The sequence below is a fragment of the Eptatretus burgeri genome, chromosome 10 (assembly GCF_056783735.1).
Source record: "Eptatretus burgeri isolate ZD-2024b chromosome 10, Ebu_testis_v1, whole genome shotgun sequence".
NCBI classification, from domain to species: Eukaryota; Metazoa; Chordata; class Myxini; order Myxiniformes; family Myxinidae; genus Eptatretus; species Eptatretus burgeri.
Window position 1 is genome coordinate 66535987 of NC_140970.1, and position 23682 is coordinate 66559668.

A 23682-nucleotide genomic window follows, 5' to 3' on the forward strand; every position below is an offset into this window, starting at 1 on the left:
ATTTTGCAAATGCTTTCAAGATTTTTGTTTTTTATTGTGTCAATACTACTGGTCCTGCTTTTGTCACCTTTTCCGATGGAAAGCGATCCTTCTGCTGGAACTGTAATGTATCCCTTTTGAGCTGTAGCCAGTATGAATGAGGATTTGTACCTGAAGGGTTGTTGTTTTTTGACGATGTATAATCAAACGTAGGATGTATGCTGTACTTCAGTCTGGTTGTAGTTTATGAGGCCATAGAAAATGTGCAGATGGTAAGGACAGTGGTATTCCTGCACATTAAGCAATCATGAATCTCCATTGTGCCTGGTGTTGGCTTAATGGTTAGGGTGGTAGGCTTGGGATCCTAGGATCCTGAGTTCTAAATCCCACTTAGCTGTTAAATTAATGCCAGGTAAGGTTGACTCTGCCTGTCATACTTCTGAGGTCGGCAAAATGAGTGCCAGCTTGCTGGTATCCCGTGTCGGAGTAGCGACCCGTCCAGAATTGTTCCCAATAGCCAAGGAGACTGCTTAGGCAGCAGCAACGCTCTGCACAGAGTATGGTCCCAATGGATGGAATCTCCAATGACTGCAATTGTACCTGCAGTCGCTGGCATGAGTGAACAAGTTTCGGTAAATTGAAGTTGAAATGGGGACACGTTCCTTCCCGATGGTGTCGAGGCATACTTTTCGACATCATATCAGAGTTTCTATTTCCAACTTGACACCATTTATCAATTTGTGTTTGCAGGGATTTACGGCGGTTTCCTGCTGGGTGTGCGTTCGGCCAGCGGCCTGGCTTTTTACGACTGGGAAAGCACAGAGCTTATTCGCCGCATAGAAATCCAACCCAAACACGTGGGTATTTTCATTTATTCATTCATTTATTTATTTATTTTTGGACACTTCATCTGTCATTATCTTTTTTAATGTTCCTGGTGATGGAAATAGATTTTGTTACACTTTTGTCAGAAATGGGGTCCTGTGTCACAGAGACCTATGGTTAATATATTTTTGGAGTTTAAACAAATCTTCCCCTCGAAATTGAAACATGTTTGAAATCGGAAACGTTAATTTTTCTTCATAGCCAGTGATTATTCACAGAGTTTAAATGCAAATTTTATTATGAATAATGTTCTCTCAAAATGAATGTAAACGAGGTTGCTAACAATCTGCACCGGACACCCAACCTGGTTGTCTTCTTGAATTGGGGAGGGGGGGAAATGTGGTCCAACGTGACCCTATCTGAAAGAAGAATTTGTTCCTCATGACATAGTTTGATTATTTATGTGTACGCATTGCGAAACAATTGCATCCATTGGGTAGCAGGACAGCATAGAGGTACGCATGCACACCTCTGAGCTGTCTTGCCTGGGTTTGAATCACGACCCAGCAAGAAACTGTCATGCGGTGTTTCGCAGGCAGGGTGAGGCATCGATGTGTGTGACGTCCCTCAGATGGACGTTTATAAGCTGGGAATTTCATTTGCCGGCATCAGTTGGTGGACATTAGATCCCATGGTGTCCTTCACGAAGAGTATGCGACTGAAAAATTACGAATTCCTTTTCGAACCTACGGGAGGCACTGCATCAGTCATACAGTCGTACTTGTAGCAAATGATGGCATACCGCAGCCATGTACTGCAAAAATAAGGAACACATCCACTGAAAGAAAACGAGCGAAAAGATTATTACAAAAACAGGTTTTTTTTGAAATCTCTCAACAATGTTTAGCTTTGAAAAAAATACATCTGGGGGTCAAAATTGACCACATTTCCATCATCCAAAAGTTAAAATCACCAAGATTTTCAGCAAGTTTTCTTCACCTCGTGTATATGTGTATATATGTATATGTATATATGTATATATATATATATATATGTATATATATATATATATATATATATATATATATATATATATATATATATATATATATATATATGTATATATTGTCCTGAATGATTGTAATTGTAATATAAAAAAATGCTTTGGTATATCTTGAGTACAGTCTAAGATCATAAAACTTTTATAAGGAAGTGAATATCAAGAAGGTATTTGTGTTTTCTTTTTTTGTTGGTGGGGGGGGGGGGGAGGTTCCACTGTGTTTTTTTTTTTTTTTAACATCAGCCTGTTGTATTGTGGCCTTGATTAATGGCCTTGTTTGTGCAGCTTGGTCTTGGCTGATAAAGGGACCATTTATCTGTGGTTCAAATATAGCAACAGCTTTATATGGGTAATCACTGAAACCCGAATGATGTTGCTGGGCAGAAATGTGTGTTGCTGACAGGTTTTCATTGATGGATCTTTGCTATGATTCAGAAATGATTCTTGCACATACTTTCTTATTTGTGCATGTATTTTATGTGAGCGTATATGTACTAAATTGGTTTCAATTGGGAAGATCCACATTCAAACTGAAAGCACCACCAACTAGTGTAGCCGCTTCAATGAGCAAAAGGCTATGGTCTGGCATTTTGACCTCTGAGTGGTCTCATCATCTGCGACTGTGCAGACATTGTGTGCCGGGTGTCAAGTACCTTCCAAGGGGGTGGGAGTGGGGTCATTGAGGAGGCATCATCAATATAAAATTTGTAGATGAAGAGACCAAACATCATTTTCATCATTGCCCTTAAAACATTTTTTTTTTTTTAATTCAATACTTTGGTGGTGCTTCACCCCTGCCCCACCACACTTCCAGTGAATGCTGAGTGGGAAAGTGCGATTATAAGAATAGTCAACTGCCCATTCAGATGCATGTTTTGCAGCATTTTTACCCCACACGCACAAAATGAAAAGTGGGGTTAAGCAATTGGTTCACTTTGTCTGTCTGTCCACAAACGCCAGTTTATGATCGAGAAACAACTTGATTTCAATTGAATGTTTTATTTTGAGCATGAATCGTAAAACGAATCTGGAGTCCAGCAGTACTATGGCTCTGAATTTGTCCGATCGACCATGCGTAGGGATGAGTGATATTTTCTTTTTAATGTCTGCCTGCCTGTCTGGCAGTCAGACAAAATTGAAAATCATTCCAAACAGGAAACTTCCTATTCAGAAGGATGTCATAAAGGATACAAGCAACAGGCATGAAGAAGTAATCTGACGTGTTAAATAAGGTGATGTAATCAACGGTAGTAAACTTCCGAAAAAAAAAAATTTTTCCGACAGCGTTAAAAAAAATTTTTTTTTTAATTTAATATGAATTATGCACTTGAACACGAGAACACAAATCACCTTTTCTGCACTTCCAAAAACCTCCAGTTTAGCAGTACAGTACTTGGACAAAATATTCCAACATTTTACATCATATCGACTGATCGAACCTACCGCTCACAGACACCGCGTGCAGTCTTGAGAAAAGAAAACAAGCTCAAATGAGCTAAGATCCTCGTCCTCTTAATGATGACGTCTTAAAAACGAATAAGACGTCATTATGATGTATCAGGTTTGCGATAAATTATATGTGCTAATGCCCGGCTTTATTCCCGCAAACAAAATTCAAACAGCTTGCCGAGTTTCGGAGATAATGGTATCAGCGATTTCCATTAGCGGCGATATTATGACGTCAACTTTTTTTTCTTGGAAGAATTTCCAAAATCGGAGATGGTTACTGCCTGCGCGTGGGCTTTCTGCATATACATGGCAAGTTTCACGAAGATCCGATGAAAACTCTGGGTTGTGAATCAAAAATAGGAATGACGTCATAAAAATTGATATGACGTCATAGCGATGTATCATATGTGCGGTAATTCATCTCTGCGAATGCCCTGTTCGATTCCCGCAAACAGAATTCAAAAAGCTTGCCTCGTTTCGGAGATAATTTTTTAGGCGATTTCCATTTGCGGAGATATTTTGACGTCATAACTTTTTTTCTTGGAGGAATTTTCAAAATCGGAGATGGTCACTGTCTGTGCAGGGTATTTCTACATATATACGCCAAGTTTCAGGAAGTTTCGATGTTAACTGTAAGCTGTGAAACCAAAAAGTCCACAAGAACAACAATGTGAGTAAGACTTGGAGATCCTCCACGAGGATCTAAAAAATGACACGGGCGGGAAGGTGTTTGATGAACTCTCTAGTTATATAATTCCTCTCTCTCTCTCTCTCTCTCTCTCTCTCTCTCTCTCTCTCTCTCTCTCTCTCTCTCTTTCTCTCTCTCTTTCTCTTTCTCTTTCTCTTTCTCTTTCTCTTTCTCTTTCTCTTTCTCTTTCTCTTTCTCTTTCTCTTTCTCTTTCTCTTTCTCTTTCTCTTTCTCTTTCTCTTTCTCTTTCTCTTTCTCTTTCTCTTTCTCTTTCTCTTTCTCTTTCTCTTTCTCTTTCTCTTTCTCTTTCTCTTTCTCTTTCTCTTTCTCTTTCTCTTTCTCTTTCTCTTTCTCTTTCTCTTTCTCTTTCTCTCTCGAGTTTTCGCCTTTTCATAACTCGCTTTTTGCACCAGATCAGACGGGGCAGGCAGATTTCCTCCATCCATTGGGCCCATACTCTGTACAGAGCATCGGTGCTGCCGAAGCAGTCTCCTGGGCTATTGGGCACAATCCTGGACGGGTCGCCACTCCGACGCAGGAACTCAAATGGCTCAATCATCCCAACAAACTGGTACTCATTTTGTCGACCTCCAAAGGATGACAGGCTGTGTCACCCCCACCTGGTATTAATTCAACAGCTGAGTGGGATTTGAACTCAGGACCTTAGGATCTCAAGCTCACAACCCAAGCCATTAAGCCAACACCAGGCATATATTTCCCCCCTCTGAAGGTTAATATTGATTGAGCATTTGTTTTTCTGCACAGGTGAAAAGTGATGCTGTGCTACTTTGTGGTATTCCTGTACATTAATAAAACGACACCGAATGCTATGACGCCATTGCAAAAATGAGCCATTTTCCAAATCTGAGAATCAAAATCCTGAAAACTGTTGCTTTCAACTGGATTTCAATCCGCATATGCTCCTCGCCTCTCCACTGTCTGCACCACTTCACCAGTTCCTTACCCAAACCACCTTGATGGTGTTTAAAATTCAGATAACTTTGCTCCATTTTCCAATGATTCAGCATTCGGTGTATTTGAACTAATCTGCAGTACTTTTAAATATAACTGCAAACTTGCATCATGACTCTGTGCAGGTGTTCTGGTCGGACTCAGGAGAGCTGCTTACCTTGGCGACAGAGGAGTCATTCTTTGTGCTCAAGTACCAAGCTGACAAAGTAGCTGCAGCACAAGAGACTCGTGAAGGTATCACGGAGGATGGCATTGATGATGCTTTTGAGGTAAATGTGACCTACCATCTCATTGGAGCAAATGTTTTGTCATCATATTAAATTATTTAGGGTTTATACCCAGATGCTTTCATAATAGACAGTAAGCCAAGTGTCCAGACCTACCAGGCTTCATCCAATTGACTGTTTTTTTGCCTTTAAAATGGTTAATGCTGTAATTGAAGAATGAAAGTTTCCACTTTACCTACTCATGCCATGATATTAACCACCAGGATGTATGCGTGCCTGTTTTCCCTTTTATTTTTTTATTTTTTTCAATTCCCATTGGCATATCAGTTGACAGTGTGAAGTTTGATGTGGAATTTAATCGAGTTAGGAAGGCAGTTGCAGAATTATTTGAGTAAGTCAAACGAATGAACAGAAACAAAGTTAGGATGGTGCTTTCCACGGTGACATGCCACCAGAGGCATCAAAGAAGGACAGATGGTGAATAACGGAAGAGATCCAAGGCCATGATAGAGTGAGGAGGAAGTGAGAGATCACCAACTTGTCTGTTGTCGGAGAAAATTTGAGCCCGGCCTTATGGCTTTCTTTCCGAAAATACCAACTATGCCGCAAGCGTATAATTTGACAGTCAATAACATACAAGAAAATTCTAATGTTTTCTCCTCGTGGTTTAAGGGGTCCTTCCTACCCTCATATGCAGAGATGTCAGGTGACAATAATGACAAAGAAGGCCCCTCCATAAATCTGCCTTTGGAGTGAAGTTTCGGTATAACCTCTCCAAGAAAGAGATTGTAGCTTGTGTGTTCTGTTTGCAGAATTTTGCAGAAGCCTTTATTTTCAGATGACATGAAATTGTTATTCAAGTGCCTGAAAATTTTTGTGACTGAAATTGACTTTCAAAAAAAAGATACAATTGTATTTGCAAGCAGTTCTTGACGTACCGGCACTAGCAGAACACGATAGTGCCGCACCTTTTAAAATGACTGTCCTTTGAAACCACGATCTGGCAAAAGATGGATCCCGCCCCCCTTTTGGTGGAGATGTGCAAGATTTCCTTGATTAAATATTTCCGTATCGCATTGGCTGTTGAGGAACCGTGAGGCCGCCGCGCTCCCCCTGATTTGTCACCAAGTGATTTGTTTGTTCTTTTTTCACTGCCGATTGTCAAATGTGTGAATGGCAAAGATAAATATTTTGCACACTTTCTTTCTTTCGGTTACTTTTCATCCATTCAGAGAACTGTGTCATGAAATTTTTGGACGAATGTGTTGAAGTTTTGCTCGAAATTATCATGATTTATCAAAACGTATCTTGGTAATTGTATGTCTGATGTGCAATTCTTTTGCTGAAAATAGATACGTTAACATCAGCAAACTTGTATTTATTTTCTGCATTTGCTTAGTTGGATTTGAAAGAAAGTCAGGCCTGGCAGGATAGCTAAGAGGTATTCACATTTGCCTCTGAGCTGTCTGGCTTGGGTTTGAATCTCAACCAAGCAGTCAACTGGTATCGCGGTGTTTCACATGCAGGGAAATGCATCAACGTGTGTTTGTGCCGACCATTGGATAGACTTTAATCCAGAGGATCCGTCTGCCAGAAACTGCTCATTAGTGGGCTTTTAAATACCCCAGGGTGTCTTGTTAAAAGGAGGTGAGTTATTGCCGACACCTTCAACAAAGTGAAAATTCCAGCCGTGCTCTGATGAGTGTCCTGCCACAGAGTGGCGACCCATCTCGGATTGTTTCTATCCTATAAACTTTTCTTGACTCGTCATGTACCCTTTCTCCCGAAGCTTTGTAATGAGTCTGGGCCTGTAATTGTTGTTTATAAAACATATATTTTTTATTTTTATTACTAAATCCAAGAAAGAGTGAGTCTTTGTTTGTTTGTTTTTTGTTTCCATATATGTTTCCAAAACCCTTGACCAAGTTCTACAAATTTTACTGCACCGCATTATTTTCACATGTCGAATGTCATCACATTAAAAACTTTTGATTCTTGATCAAATTGAGTATAAATATTGTTGCGAATTCGCGCCCGCCGGCGTGCGAACAGCCACGTGACTCGAATCGCTGCACGTCACCCACCGGATGGACAATTCAGTCGTGACCCTCTCGGAACAACGCCGGGAGCTAGTCACGGGTGGGGGTTTAACCTCACCACGATCGTGCCAATTGCCCACCCGCGCAGGATAGGGTTGCTCGGCAATTTCAATCCACCTAAGTTCCTGCGCGAATGGTCGACTGGGTGATCGTACCACGCCACAGGCCGACTCCGGACACAAACGTTTAAGCGGTCCGTTCCATGCTACAGTGATAACCGAGCGGTGTTATCGTCGGCCTTGACGGTTCCGATTAATTACCGAGATGTTGCACCCAGTACGAACCCCTTACGTGAAGCAGGATGGAGAGTCAATTAAAAGGAAGGAGACGAAGCAGAGCGGGAACAGTTCAACAAGCAAGCATTTTATTCCGCGGCACAAGGAAAGCAAGTATATACAGCCATACAGAATCAAAATGCACATGTAATACAACCGACTAACGCATACACACGGCAACACTTACACAGTTTTACTTCACAGATGGCACCAACACACATTTACACAAAAGCAAAAGAAAGAAGCCACCCTCACAGACAAGGAGGCAGACAGGCCCGTAGGCCAAATGAGCGCGGGACCTAGAGGAGCGGCCAGGTCCGCGAGACCGGGGAGGTCTTACCCGCGTCCTCGTGACGCGTTGGCGGGCAAGCCGCAAAATGTCCACGCCGCTGTGCCCCAACTCCGTGCCCCTGGCGTGCTCGTTGGCACCACGTTTGGGGTGGGGGAGGAACGGGGCCCCCCTTGCACTATCTCAGTGCGGATGGGGGGGAAAAGGGGAAATTGTTGATGCCCTGAGGGAGGGGAGTGGCTGGCTGAATTGGGTCCCGCGACCAGACGAGCGATCCCCCACACCGCAGCCTCGTCGCCGACTGCCGTCCTCCTGGCCTCGGACCCGAGCTCCCCTGCCCCGACCAGCCGCCCGCAGCTCCACCGCGCGCAGTCGACTCAACTCCACCAACGCAACGCTCCTTGTCTCCAAAAGCAACTCCTCGACGACACTCTCTTCAACCTGGAAATTCTCGCGCCTTTAGAGCCGGCAGGAGAAGCCAATATGCAAATTCCAGGATCAGAACGCAATTGGTGGCGGGCCCACGCCCCCCGCCCCCCGGTCAGCCATTGGTCGGGCAAAAATGGGCGTGAACCTCCCCTGATCCTAAAATTTGCACATACGGACTTCACATACACACGCTTGAAGGCGGGGCCAAGCCGCCTCGCGCTCGCCCATTGGACGGAGGAGAAGTGGGCGTGTAGCATTCCTGATCCGTGGATCGACGCGTTCGGCCTTCACTGCCGAACGGCCCCGGGACCACGACGTTTGGTGTTGACTGGTGCTGTTTGGGAATGGCCGTAGAAGCGATGATGTGGGATGAAGTTGTGAAGGTAAAGGCGAAGGTGGTGGAGGGTCTTCTGTGGTGAGGGTTGGCATTGTGGTTGTTGTCTGACGGTTGGCGCGTGGTTGTAGTTGGTGACGATGGCTGGCGTGGTGGTTAAGGTGGTTGTTGTGTGATGGCGGTTGAGACGTGGTTGGTTCAAAATAACGACAGAAAAGAAAAATGGCTAACTCAAAGTGTCGCAGCCCGGATAAATCACATAAATTCCCTCTATACAACGGGTTTGGGCTAACTACACATGTACTTACAGAGATATCTCACCTGAGGGCCCTTTATGGTGTAATGCTAATTTCACAGCCGTAACTCTACCCCCTCCCCTTTTTACAGACTCGTCTCGAGTCGTCAAATTTTCATGTGCCATCATGTGTAGTTCTCCCCGAGTACGTTTTACCTACGGATCCCTGAGTGCGACATTCATGTTATTCGTGTCCCCAAAATAAATAACCTGAGGGCTGAGTAACGAACTAACAAACACACTCACTCAGACGACTTAAATAAAATTGCCGGCGCTAGACAGACATGCCGGGGGCGCACTCATATTTACAGTCCAACTTAACCTTTACTTACAATTTTACACTAAACCATGGCCCAGGATCTATGGACTCTGCAAAGAGAAAAGCAGTTAGCAGAGAGCCAGGCTGCTCGCATGCAGTCTCTGGCTCATTAACCAATGCAGGTGACAGGGAACGTGGCCGGCTGCTCACACGCATTCCTAGGCCTCCCCCGTGAAATGAGCGCAGTGAGCACAAGCGGTGCATGGGCCGCCAATGCAAGCCCGTGATGCGGCTGCCGACAGGGCAGTCCCTGCAGTACGCGCGACAATCTGACGCAGCAACCAAACGTTGTACGGGCCGCCAATGCAGTCCCGTGATGTGGCTGCCTACAGGGCAGTCCCTGCAGTACACGCGACGATTCTAGCGCACATGGTGATGAATGGGGAAAATGCAACAGGGCAGCAGGCATGGGGCAAAGGCAAAAGCAGGCAGACAAGGCATGGCAAGGCAGGACAAGGCCGTTGTAGCAAAACGGGCCGGTGGTGAAGCTGACCGGCACAGGCCTTGTCGTAAAAGAGCTGGCAGATGAAGCTGGCCAGCCTTTTGCCTTGAGATGGATGTTGGTGGAGGGAGTGCGGTGGTGCTGGCCACTCAGAAGGCGGGCTCGGACCTACCTACTGTCTCCCTCCCACCTATCGCCTTTGCCTGTCACTGTCTATACCCACTCCCCTAGTTTGCAAAAACAAATTTAGCCCCAACTTATTTTTTTGTTTTATTTTCTTTTTATTTTCCTCGATAAATTTGTCTCCCTAACCCCCTTTACAGTCTTTGTTCGGCTAACCTATCACGTCCTAGCCTACTCCCAACCCTACGTTCTCTTCCCGGAGGGGAATGAAGGAGAGCTAGCGTCCTGTGTCGAGGCCCAACGAAGCCTCAGGATGGCCTCCTCGGAGTTCAGCGATCTAACCCAAAGTGGGTCCAGCGGCCCACAACGTGAGCGAAGGGATGGATGGTGTGGAGGGGTACACTTCCTCATCCACCCTAACCATTTAACTGTTAACTACCCCAGCGCTTCCAACAAGCGCCTCTCGCTTAAACTATTGGTTCTATCAACCCAGATTCCCGTCGCCTGTGTTGGTGTCCTCGCAAATTCTGGGCCTCGCCCCCCAGTTTTCTTTCCGTGCCCTCACGGTCTCACGGCTGGGACGCGTGGCTCCCTTGGCAGGCACTACCCTCTGCCGATTCTCCAGCTATGGCACCCCCGGGCACTACACTGCCTCCGAGCCTACCAGCTCCCTAAACACTGGGGAGGCCCTCCATGGCGACTCCCCTGAAACGCTCACGTGGCAGGCTGGCTTCCCGGGCCCCTTTCCGAGGGTCACCCGTGCCCACAACACTGCCCACGCGGCTAACGGCGCCCCGGGCCCCCGCATCATGCGGGCGCACCCGTGCCCACTACGCTATCCCGGCCCCCCATGGGCCCTTGGCCTACCGCGGCCGACGAGCCCGGTGCCCAGGGTACCCACTCAGCGATACTCACCTTTCACAGCCATGCTCCCAGCCTGTCAACAGGGCTCCTGCACCCCTCCAAATGGGTATCGAGCCTACATTCACACCAACAGCAAAACGACCTCCATTTTTCAATTTCGCTAACCCACTAACTCACTCTACACTGACCCCGGGGTCCCTTGGGCGGGAGTCACTCCTTCCCCCCAATCACTCATCGCACCATGCATTCCACATTCGCTCCATTCACACAGACCCGCTGGCCTCACTCACTCACCAAGCACATGTTTCCACTTCACACTTCACAACTCGCCGCTGAATCTCTGCCATCCTGCTCACTACATCCCCTAACTACCTCGTGCTCCCACGTCGTCCCTTTCACTATAGCACGTTCCTTTTAACACTACATAGCTAATCTACGTCCCCTCTACACATCCACAGTCTGTCACTGTCACCAAATCCAAAAATCAATTTCCCATCCTCAATCTCAACTAACATCCCTCTACCTAATCCATTCCACAGGCCCCATGAGGACTTACCACTGCCCCATGGAGCCGGTCTAGCTAACACTAACTCTTCCCCCTAGCTAGTTCCATCCTGTGCCCAGGTAGGGGCGTCTTCCACCCCATGCCCGGGAATCCTGTTCACCCGAAAGTGAGGCTTGCTTTTTTTTTTTTTTTATTACAAAAAAAAATGCGCAGCACCAGCGCGGAAACTCGCAACCTGCCCACCAGCGCGGCAATTCACAGCCACGCCCCTGTGGTGTGACGTTATGGCAGCTGTTCGCGTCCCTCGTCCCTCTTGGACGGTACCATCCGGCAGGGATTCACCTTCCTGCCGGATTCCAACCCCACACGCAGCCACGACGTCACCCGGCGCATAAAAAAACACAAGCCTAGCGCTTCGAGGGCTTCCCCATGCGAACACATGTGCTCTGTCCGTTGGAGCTTAACACACACACCCGCTTGGAGAACCCGTCCGGTCCAAATTCGAAATCCTGCCTAAACTTTGTCCGTCGCGGGATCGGCAACATTCACCGCTGGCGTTTCCGGACTGCGTTTCACTCCCGCAAGCGAGCACGTGGCGGCCTCGTGCGTTGCACAGCACGGACCTCGCGCTCGCCGCTGGGTGAACCCGGCACGGTGCTCAAAATAGCTACGGCCGCTACCCGGCCCTTGTCTATCTGTCGCCGTCATCTCCGTCGCACTCTCGCGCTCAAGCTCCCTCGTGCCACGAGGCTCACACACCTCGAGATGGCATTCACACCGGGAGACGTGGCTGAATGCTCACGCATGCCGACCGACATCTCCCTTACATACCACTCTCTCACACATACGGTCTCCCTCACACGGACGCTCTTACTCACACCCAACCTTTCACTTGCACAGGGGGTCTCACGCACACCATGCGTGCTGGAAAGCACGCATCTCCGCACACTCGCAAACACACACTCCTGCACAACCACACTGGGGATTCGTGTCCCCACAAGGGTCCCCGGGTCTCCATACCCCCCAAGCTCCTCGTGCACCCGTCCGCAGCACTACTCCGCTTGGCACGACCGAACCCACCTGGTCGTGAGTCGCCTCAAGGGGGCATACTCCCTCCCCTCGTTCCTGGAGGAGGCCATCCAGCTGCTCGCACCGGGTCACGACACATTCCCTGAGCTCGCCCTCATCGTCCTCCACTAACTGTGTGTGTGTGTGTGTGTGTGTGTGTGTGTGTGTGTGTGTGTGTGTGTGTGTGTGTGTGTGTGTGTGTGTGTGTGTGTGTGTGTGTGTGTGTGTGTGTGTGTGTGTGTGTGTGTGTGTGTGTGTGTGTGTGTGTGTGTGTGCGCGCGCGCGCTCGTCCCCAACCCCATCCTTATCGTGCAGTCTCTTCTAAATTTTTTTCTGTTTCTTTCTGGCTCCTTTTTCCTTCCCATCTGAGTCGTTCTTCCTCTCTGAGCTTCCTGAGTTCTTCGTTCTCCCTCCGGAGTTTTTCAATCTCCGTGGACCCCAATCTTGCTCCCCGTTTTAGCTGTTCAATTTCAAACTCGCATTGTTCTTGTTTTCTACCCCGACAGTTTCTCATGCTTCTCAGCCTCCAATCTCATAGTTTCTTTCAATTGGCTTAGTTCTTTTTCCTGTTTCGTTCGTTGTTCTTTCATTATCTATGCATACCTCAACCTTGCTTTCTTTTTCAATTGTTCTTGTCTTTCTTTTTTAATTTCTTTCACCCCCTGTCCCTCATTCTCCAACCTCATAGCTTCCTTCAATTGGTTAACCTCAAATTCATGTTCTTGTTGTTTTATATTCCACTGTTCCTCTCGTTCTTCCTTCTCCAATCTCGTTGTCTCCTTCAATCGCCTGTTTTCTCCTTCCTGCTTCATTCCTTGCTCCTTCACTTTCTCCTCGTGCTCCAAGCTGTTTTCCTTTTGTCGTTCTTTTTTTCCTTTTTTTTTCCTTTTGTCGTTCAGTTTCAAATTCATACTCTTTCAGTTTTCTATTCCACTGTCTCTCTTGTTCCTCATTCTGCAATCTCGTTATTTCCTTCAATTTCTCGATTTCTTTCTCCTGTGTCATTCGTTCTTCCTTCATTACTCTTTCTTGCATATCATTCTGCAATCTCGTCATTTCTTTCAACTGACTGATTTCTTTCTCCTGTCTCATTCCTTGTTCTTTGTATTTCCTATTCCACTGTCTTCCTTGTTCCTCATTCTGCAATCTCGTTATTTCTTTCAGTTGGCTGACTTCCTTTTCCTGTCTCAATCTTTGTTCTTTCAGTACTCTTTCTTGTTCCTCATTCTGCAATCTCGTGGTTTCCTTCCATTGGTCAATTTCCTTCTCCTGTCTCATTCGTTCTTCCATCATGACTCTTTCTTGCATCTCATTCTTTAATCAGGCCTTCGCTTCAAGCTGTTCGATCTGTACAGTGTGGTTCCTTAACGTTTCATTCTCCGCTGTCGTTCTTTCTTCCCTCAACATTCTCAACCCATTTTGGAATTCCCTCTCTCTATTTTGGTGTTTCTGGAACTCGGAAGCTTTTTTTTTTCTAATTCTTTTCTCATCTCCACACACTCCGACCTTGCTTTGGCTTTGAACTGTTCGATCTGCACTGTGTGGTTCCTCAACGTTTCATTTTCCGCTCTCTTCCTCTCCTCTTTTAACATCCTTAGTTCGTTTTGTAATCCTCTCTCTTTGGTTTCGTGTTTCAGTATCTCAGACGCTTTTTCCCATAATTCCTCTCTCAATTTGCATGCTTCTTTTCCCAATTCATCTATTCTCTTATTGTATGTCTTCCTCATCTCCGCACCACTTTCCAATGCTTCATCCTCATTTCGTTCATTTTCTTCCCATATTTCTCTCTTCTTTCTAGCCATTTCTCTCTCAATTTTATCGTCCCTTCCAGGGTTTCTCTTTTGTTTTTGCCTGATCTTACCTCTTCCTCCAGTTGTTCCAATTCCCCATCTTGTTTGCGTTTTTCCTTTTCTGTCTTTGTTTTCCTTTCTCCTTCCTCCCTCATTTTCCCTGCAGTTCTTCGAACTGTTCTGACATTACCCGCAATTCCTCCGTCCTTTCCTCCAGATGTTCCTCTCCTCTTGTTACCTCTTCTTCTAGTCTTCTTCTGTCCTGAATGCCTTGTTCTACCTCACGCTCTTGTTGCTTTATTTTCCAATCGTGTTCAAATTTTTTCTCTTCCAGCTTTTTTTTCCATTCCTCTTCCAAGTTCTCTCTATCCCGGGAATTACCAATTCGCTCCTCCTCCATTCTCTGTCTCATCTCGCTCGTCCCTTGTTCCCAGTTATGGATCCTCAAGTATATTTCCCCTATTTTTCCCTTTAATTCTTCGAATTGTCTTGACTTCTCCAATAGTTCTTTCTTTAATTGTTTTACTTCCAGCTCGTGTTTCTGCTTTTCTTTTTTGAGCTTGGTCCTCCATTCTTCCTTTAATTCTTCCCAAAGCCCACCGATGTCCGCCTGCCTCGCCTGCCATTCCCACCTGGTTTGAAACGGCTGTTGGGAGCGCTCGCCTCGTGTTGCGCCATTCGCAGCGCCATAAATAGCCGCTCGCTCCGTGCTGCGCTGAGGTGCGATCGCGCCGCCATTATGAGACTCAGTTTGCCAGCAAAGTCCGTGCTCAAAGTATGAGGGTGAGCTCCCTCTCGGATTAAAATTACAAGCAGTACCATCCCGGGCCATGGATTCTACATTTCTACATATATACATTCTACCCCCAGCACCCGCTCGCCTTGAGACTCCATCTTATTTCTCGTAAGGGGTTAATTTTAAATTGCTCGTAATTTGGAGGGAGCGGGGGTCGCCTCGCACACCCCTGCTCCGTTCCCGTGAATTTAGCTGGAGACGGGAGAGTTTGTATCCCACTCCTGACACCAGTGTTGCGAATTTGCGCCCGCCGGCGTGGGAACGGCCACGTAACTCGAATCGCAGCACGTCGCCCACCGGACGGACAATTCAGTCGTGACCCTCTCGGAACAACGCCGGGAGCTAGTCACGGGTGGGGGTTTAACCTCACCACGATCGTGCCAATTATCCACCCGCGCAGGATAGGGTTGCTCGCCAAATTCGATCTACCTAAGTACCTGCGTGAATGGTCGACCGGGCGATCGTACCACGCCACAGGCCGACTCCAGACACGACCCGCTTAAGCGGTCCGTTCCGTGCTACAGTGATAACCGAGCGGTGTTATCGTCAGCCTTGACGGTTCCGATTAATTACCGGGATGTTTCACCCACTACGAACCCCTTACGTGAAGCAGGATGGAGAGTCAATTAAAAGGAAGGAGACGAAGCAGAGCAGGAACAGTTCAACAAGCAAGCATTTTATTCCGCGGCACACGGAAAGCACGTGTCTACAGCCATACAGAATCAAAATACACATGTAATACAGCCGACTAACGCGTACACACGGCAACACTTACACAGTTTTACTTCACAGACGGCACCAACACACATTTACACAAAAGCAAAAGAAAGAAGCCACCCTCACAGACAAGGAGGCAGACAGGCCCGTAGGCCAAATGTGCGCGGGACCTAGAGGAGCGGCCAGGTCCGCGAGACCGGGGAGGTCTTACCTGCGTCCTCGTGACGCGTTGGCGGGCAAGCCGCAAAATGTCCACGCTGCTGTGCCCCGACTCCATGCCCCTGGCATGCTCGTTGGCACCACGTTTGGGATGGGGGAGGAACGGGGCCCCCCCTTACACTATCTCAGCGCGGATGGGGGTGAAAAGGGGAAATTGTTGATGCCCTGAGGGAGGGGAGTGGCTGGCTGAATTGGGTCCCGCGACCAGACGAGCGATCCCCTGCACCACAGCCTCCTCGCCGACTGTGGTCCTCCTGGCCTCGGACCCGAGCTCCCCTGCCCCGACCAGCCGCCCGCAGCTCCACCGCGCGCAGTCGACTCAACTCCACCAACGCAACGCTCCTTGTCTCCAAAAGCAACTCATCGACGACAGTCTCTTCAACCTGGTAATTCTCACGCCTTTATAGCTGGCAGGAGAAGCCAATATGCAAATTCCAGGATCAGAATGCGATTGGTGGCGGGGCCACGCCCCCCCCCCGGTCAGCCATTGGTCGGGCAAAAATGGGCGTGAACCTCCCCTGATCCTAAAATTTGCATATACGGACTTCACATACACGCGCTTGGAGGCGGGGCCAAGCCGCCTCGCGCTCGCCCATTGGACGGAGAACAAGTGGGCGTGTAGCATTCCTGATCCGCGGATCGACGCGTTCGGCCTTCACTGCCGAACGGCCCCGGGACCACGACGTTTGGTGTTGACTGGTGGTGTTTGGGAATGGCCATAGAAGCGATGATGTGGGATGAAGTTGTGAAGGTAACGGCGAAGGTGGTGGAGGGTCTTCTGTGGTGAGGGTTGGCGTTGTGGTTGTTGTCTGAGGGTTGGCGCGTGGTTGTAGTTGGTGACGCTGGCTGGCGTGGTGGTTAAGGTGGTTGTTGTGTGATGACGGTTGAGACGTGGTTGGTTCAAAATAACGACAGAAAAGAAAAATGGCTAACTCGAAGCATCGCAGTCTGGATGAATCACATAAATTCCCTCTATACAACGGGTTTAGGCTAACTACACATGTACTTACAGAGATATCTCACCTGAGGGCCCTTTATGGTGTAATGCGAATTTCCACAGCCGTAACAATATGAGATGACTGCACTTTTGTAGATCAAGCGTAGTACGTCACGTCACTCCCTCAGCCAGGAGAGGGGTAAAACTCTGACTGTGCATGACGGACCTCTTGTCAGAAATGGGAATGTGGGTTGTTGGGGGGGGGGGGTTAGGGGGAAGGGGCTATTAGATATCGGTGTTGCTGCCACGAGTTAAGTTAATCATGCATCCTGCAACTAATTAGGGAAGCTGCTTGTTCTTTCTTGTTTTTGGTGATATGTCTTTTAAGTTCCTTGAGTAGATGCGCTGCTTTACAATTGGTAACTTCACTTGCTTGGCCACTTTGCTCCGTTAAATGTGATTAGTTCCACAGAATGGTCATAATTCGGTGTGTTCATCAAGTTTCCAGGTGACAATTGGATAACGTCACTAAACATAATGCATTTATGCAAGGCTGGCATTCGCTCCCGTGCATGGATTTGAACCCTGTTACTTCCTGTCATCCTCTTGTGTGCGTCTTGTGTGAAAAACTCTGCATTCTGTGAAAGTGCGAAACATAACATAATGTTCTGTAAGTCTGACAGCTCTCTTTTGAAATCGAGTAGTTACACCCCAAACTAAATCACCACTCCTTCCTATTTAGCAACTGAGCATATATTCTAGCTTGAACAAATGATTGATTTCGAAAAATTACAGAAAAGATGTTCTATTTTTTGTTGTTGTTGTTGTTGTTGTTGTTGTTTTGCAACAGTGAAATGACATGGGGGACGTGTGTCAGCTCAATGGGCCGAGTTGGTAGGTGGAATAGGCTTCCTGATATTGTGAAAACTTTATCTCCGCAGTATCAAACATGTGGCAGTAAAACATAAATGTGTTTCCAGGTCCCATTGGAAAGGAATTAACACAAGCTACTAAGTAGAAGGCACACTATATCCAGTGAAGGGGTTTTCTCTTCAATTCTCAAATTTGGTTTGAAAGAATTTGCATTTTTCTCTCCAGATTGGCACACCGGTTCATTATTGGTGTGAATTGCTGGACCACAGATTATTGTTATTATTTTTGAATGATTTTCCAAGAGATTGATTGATGACAGTTTGTTGATGTGCAAGAAATCAACTGCTTTGGTGGAAGCAAGAAATGTCAAAAAAATAGTATTTTTTTTTCACTTCCCACACTTGCTATTCCTCTCACCTCCCATGCTGACATCCCTGTATGTAAATGAATGCGCCGTCTTGCTATTGAAGTGTCATAGCCTCTGAGTGCTGACATTCCAGAAGACAGACAGGTCTACGTCAAGCTTGCTGTGTGTGCAGTGTGCACAGCAAGTCATTGTCAGCACTGCACTCGTGTTGATGAAGTCTGAAACCTTTCATGTCAAAAAAAATTACCAAATTGATTTTTAAAGAAGTCTTTTCTCACAGCTTCAGTTAGCTTTTGCACCGTGTTGCCTGTCTATTCAGGGTATTGATGTCATGAGAATGTGGGGTCATCCTAAGAAGGGGACCTTGTGATTATGCATCGTCTTGTAGGCATGTACAGTAGGCTACAAGTCTGCAAAGCAACTTCTCTAGGACAGTATGTTGGGGTTTTGTTTTGGTTTTTTTTGTATACAGAGTTGAGGCTCGTGGAAGAGCTAGAACACGGAACGGCTCAGGACGTAACAGGACAAAAGGAACCCACAATGAAGCTCAATCTTGAGCCGATCACTTTCCCATTGCAGACAGGTCGGTGGTCTCTTCTACCGCCTCCTTTCTCATCTTGCACTCTCTGCCCTTTTCTTTTTCATGCTTCTAGTTCAGACACACAATGATAACTGACTGTAACAAAGGGATAGGTGATGAAACCATCGAAAATAGAGACATTGCCCTTGGGCCCACTAAGTGGAACCATTGATTCCGACCAAGATTCATCAAAATCGTGTGTAGTTTTGGAGAACAAAACAAATGCCTTTTGGGGGGTGGGGGAGTCCGGGGGGACCCGGACCCGGACCCACTTTGACCCCGAAAACCCCAACAAACTTTAGTCAATCACGGGTGATTAGGGTTGTGGTCAAATTTAATTGAAATAGTGTTTGTAGTTTCAGAGAAGAAAGCAAATACCTATTTTGAGAGGGGGGGATCAAGCCTGGACCCACTTTGACCCCGGAGTAAACTCCCTCATACCCTGATTTTTTTTTCCTTTTTATTGTTAATTTTTTTTTATATTGTGAACAAACTTTGGTACATCACGGGTGATGAAGGTTCTGGTCAAGTTTCATCAAAATAGTGTGTAGTTGTGGAGAAGAACCGAGTGTTTACATACTTGCTGACACAACACGTGATGCTAATACCTCACCTGAACTATGTTTCAACTGAGATAAAAAAAAATGGTTGCTTTTGTTGGTCCTACATGTCAATTTGGATGCAGCATCATTGAGCCGTAGGTGTTTCGATGAAAGTTTGTTATTTTAATTTTTTTATTGGTGGTTGTGGTGAACTGTGTGTTCATGTCGGTGCTGTTTGGTATGCAGGTTCTCGGTGAGATCCAAGATGTTGTGAAGACAGCTTTGTGGGTTGGCGATTGCTTCATCTACACCAACTTGGTCAATCGTTTGAATTACTATGTGGGTGGAGAAATTGTGACCATTGCACACATGGACAGGTATGTGCTTCTTCATTGTCTCTTTTTGTTGCAAGTAATATCTCTACAGTGTTTAATGCAGTGATTCTTTGTGTTCTGACATTTTCATGTCAAATCACCAGAAATGTCTGTTGCAGACAAAAGCAAAATGGGTAATTGGATGGCTTGTGAATAAAAGAGGAAGTGGAGATGTATGCCGGGTGGAATTGTGGTTATATTGAATGAATGGGCTTTGTTGGACTTTGACATTTCGTGTGTGTGTGTGTGTGTGTGTGTGTGTGTGTGTGTGTGTGTGTGTGTGTGTGTGTGTGTGTGTGTGTGTGTGTGTGTGTGTGTGTGTGTGTGTGTGTGTGTGTGTGTGCGTGCGTGCGTGCGTGCGTGCGTGCGTGCGTGCGTGCGTGCGCGCGCGCGCGCGCGTACTTCTTCTCAGTAAGTGTGCAAAACAGACTTATAACCAACACATTATTTCGACAAAATAATAAGCGCAAGACATTCTGAATTGCATCCTTGTTCAAAGCATTGGCTTCTCATTGACTATATAATCACCCAAGACCGTCAGGACGTCGTGATAATTAGGGCCATGCGAGACGAGACATCTATTAATCCACAATTGACAGATTACTGTTGGACAGGTCACCGTTTGATAAGATGCAAATTGCCCCTAAAAGACGAGAACAAAAGTTGTCAAGAAATAAAAGTCTTGAAAAACTTAAAGATGAAGAAAATGGTTTACTTCTATGAGCTGCTATTGGGGAGAAACTTTGTGATATCCCTAATAGAGCTGGATCGCTGCAAGAACAATGGCATGTTTTAAAAAGCAATATATTGGAGGCTTGTGAAGAATCGAATGTTTCATAAATAAGAAAAATCCAGATTGGTTCAATGAGAATGTCATCAAGCAGCTAACAGATCATAAACGAGCTGCATTCACAGTCTGGGAAAACGATATTAGTTCCAAGTCCAAATGAAAAGTCTACCATGTTCTCTGTTCAGAAGTCCAACAACGAATTTGTGACTTCAAGAAAGCATGGTAAACAAAAACCCAGAGATTTAACAGATGTTTAATTTCTTCAATGCCATCAAAGCTATCTATGGGCCATCTTCTCACAGACCCAAGTCTGATCAACTAATGGAAGTTTCCTTCGAAAAGACCAGTGCAGTACCCTCAACATCATTTCTCCGAGCTCCTCAAATGAGATCCTGTCGTCAATGATAAGTTAATTGATGAAACAATCCTTTTTATCTTGCCAAAACGAAGTTTTTGCAAGATATGTTAGTCAGCTTGTATGTTTTTTTTGTTTGTTTGTTTGTTTGTCTGTAATCACGTATAAAAAATTCTGCAGAGCACAGTTATCATTGAAAATTTTTGTAACTTCGCATATCAGAGGCCTATAGAGGTCCCTTTCAGCGCATACAATTTTGAAGGTAAAGGTCAAAGGTCAAGGTCACTTTGTCGCAAATCAGGGGAGTCGACGAAACCCTTATTTTTTGAGTAATTTTAATCGAATCGTCTCCAAACTTTATGGGAATGTAGTATATGGTCTGGCGCTCAGCTGATTCGTTTTTGGTGGCGATTGGCCTTGACCTTCATGGTTAGCGCCTGAGGTCAAACATATTTGACCCCAAGGTCAGATTTTCAAGTTTTAGGAACCATATCGTGTAGTACCTCAAATTGAACACCTCGATGAGTGCTTTCTTGATATGTCAAGCTTGAGACATTATGACGTCATGAGGCAAACACATATTTTTCATGGTTACTCTGTAGAACGATTCTCATCGGAATCTCTCATAGGCAGATATTCCTCAAGGAGTCGCTCCTGGTGGATAGCAGCTCTGTTCACCTCAGTGTGACCTTAAATAAGTCACACGTGCTCACCTTTTGGCAAGATACGGGTCACCCTGCGGGTGACATTGGTTTATCTTTTTTTTGCCCTCTTCTTTTTTTGTTTTCTTTTATCTCTCTCCCCCTCCCTGCAAATGTATATGGAGGCATAAATTTGAAAGTGAGCCTCCAACACATGTAACCATTTCAAGGTTGCAAAATCAGTTTGAGGCAGATGCTTCAGTGAAAGCTGTGCATAAGGTCCGCTCCAGTATACCTCGCACATCAACTGATGAAGTAAGTGCTGCCACAGTGTTGCAAGTTTGAATTTGTTCGCCAAAAAGTTGCTGAAACGGTGTTCACGTGACAGCATTACTCCCAAAACCACTGTACACCAGATTCTGAAAGCTGCCAAATGGAAGCCATACCTGCTGAGACTGGTGCAGTCCTTGAGTGAAAACCATCCATATTGTCAGGTTGAATTATGTGAATGTTTTTTTTTTTTTACATTAACAATGAATCCTTTTCTGAATTAATGGTGTGGTCGGATGAAGCGATTTTCAACCTTAATGGCACTGTCAATTGCTGCAACTATGTTTATTGGTTCTCTATTAATTCACAATTGACAGAAGAAAAGGCGCTAAATCTTCCGGGGTTAACAGTGTGGTTCGGGATGTCTTTTAAAAGTCCCATGACACTCAAAAGTTTCTGGTTATTTATATATTAACTTGACCTTCCTAGTGAAGAAATCACCCATGTTTCTTTTTTAAAATCAACAATGGGATAATTGGACCAATATTTTGAACTTTTGTAGTGCTTTTCACAACTTGCTATGCCCCACCCCTCAAAAAAGTGGAGTTCAGCGAACCGCAGGTCACGTGACCGTTGACGTCATCTCCAGAACGCGACTCACTCAGAGTCGATTGATGAGACGTCGCGCGCCGTATAAAGTACGTACAAATGCATTGTGCACATTTGTTTGCTATCTCACTGATCGTCTTAATTCCTGTGATTGTTTCGCGGAAAAGAAATTCTGCTTCTGAGCCGTGTATGCACAACAATCACGAGGCAATTATTTATCCCTTTACTACCTTGTCGTAGTCGTGTACAAATCCAATACATTTATGCAAAATAAAGGGCTATACCATGTCCACAAAATATAAAATGTGACTGTTGAACCTTTCCATTAAAAAAGAAACTTACAGCGACATACAAGTAAAATACTAAAGATTAATATTGCATCATTTCAAGGTGCAAGGAGATAATTTTAAAATCGAACAATGTGAAAAACCTGCACCCACATTTTGCAGCTTATTGAATTGTTCGTTGAAACCAGCCTGCTGTGATAGGTACGATTCCACATCCATGCAAGCCAGGTATGGCTGCACTTGACATACGAGGTGTGTTCAAAAAGTATCCAACCTTAATTTTTTGTGCGTAAACAAATGAAGCTAGGGAGGCATGGTTTGGTGCACGTATGTAGGCGATCCTAATCCGTATGCGTGAATATTTTCCCGCCTGTAGAAGCTGTCAGTCGCCGACAGACCGCCGATGAGTGAGGAAGTGTAAGTGAGCGCCGTCGGATTTTCGTTTTTGACAAAATGACGGATCACTGTGGTCTCATCGACAGTGATCACTGTGTTGAAGAAGTTGGAATCGCTGTTCACAGTCTCCAGCATGTCCTGTGCGATCTCCAAACGGAGTTGCTTCTGCTCGATCGTTAGCAGCTTTGGCACGAACTTCGCTGAGATTCTCCTTCAGCCCAAATCCTCAGTCACAATGGAATGAACGGATCCAATGCTGACGCCCGCCTCGTCAGCAAGTTCTCTGATCGTGATTCGACGATCCTGCATCAGCAGGGTCCTCACTTGGTCAATTACGATCTCATTTCGGGATGTTGAGGGCCTACCAGAACGTGCTTCACTTTCCACTGATGTGCGACCATCTTTGAAGCGGTTGTACCACTCTTTTATCTGTGTGGTGCCCATTGCTTCATTCTTGAAGGCCTCTTGAATCTTGTGGATCGTTTCCACTTGGGAATCGCCAAGCTTTACACAAAATTTGATGCAGTAGCGTTGCTCAAGTTTTTCCGTCATTTTGTCAAAAACGAAAATCCGACGGCGCTCACTTACACTTCCTCACTCATCGGCGGTCTGTCGGTGACTGACAGCTTCTGCAGGCGGGAAAATATTCACGCATACGAATTAGGATCGCCTACATACGTGCACCAAACCATACCTCCCTAGCTTCATTTGTTTACGCACAAAAAATTAAGGTTGAATACTTTTTGAACACATCTCGTACATGGGTTTATTCTAAAGTGAAGGTGCTGCTTCCATTGGCTTGCTATTCATTAACATTTAGCCAAAATGCTGTAATAAATGAACAGGGGAAAATATGTTGGTACAACTATGAAAGACAAATTTCTCTGTCCTATTACA

The 23682-nt window shown here is 45.8% G+C and overlaps 1 protein-coding gene across 1 annotated transcript in view; it reads left to right on the forward strand.

Annotated features, from left to right (window-relative positions):
• COPB2 (coat protein complex I subunit beta 2) overlaps nucleotides 1-23682 on the forward strand; it is a 106111-nt gene that overhangs the window by 39067 nt on the left and 43362 nt on the right. Inside the window, exons 12-14 of the mRNA XM_085898777.1 lie at nucleotides 730-836; nucleotides 5099-5242; nucleotides 19310-19440. Coding sequence (XP_085754903.1) covers nucleotides 730-836; nucleotides 5099-5242; nucleotides 19310-19440 — 382 coding nt within the window. The remainder of the gene's footprint in view (nucleotides 1-729; nucleotides 837-5098; nucleotides 5243-19309; nucleotides 19441-23682) is intronic.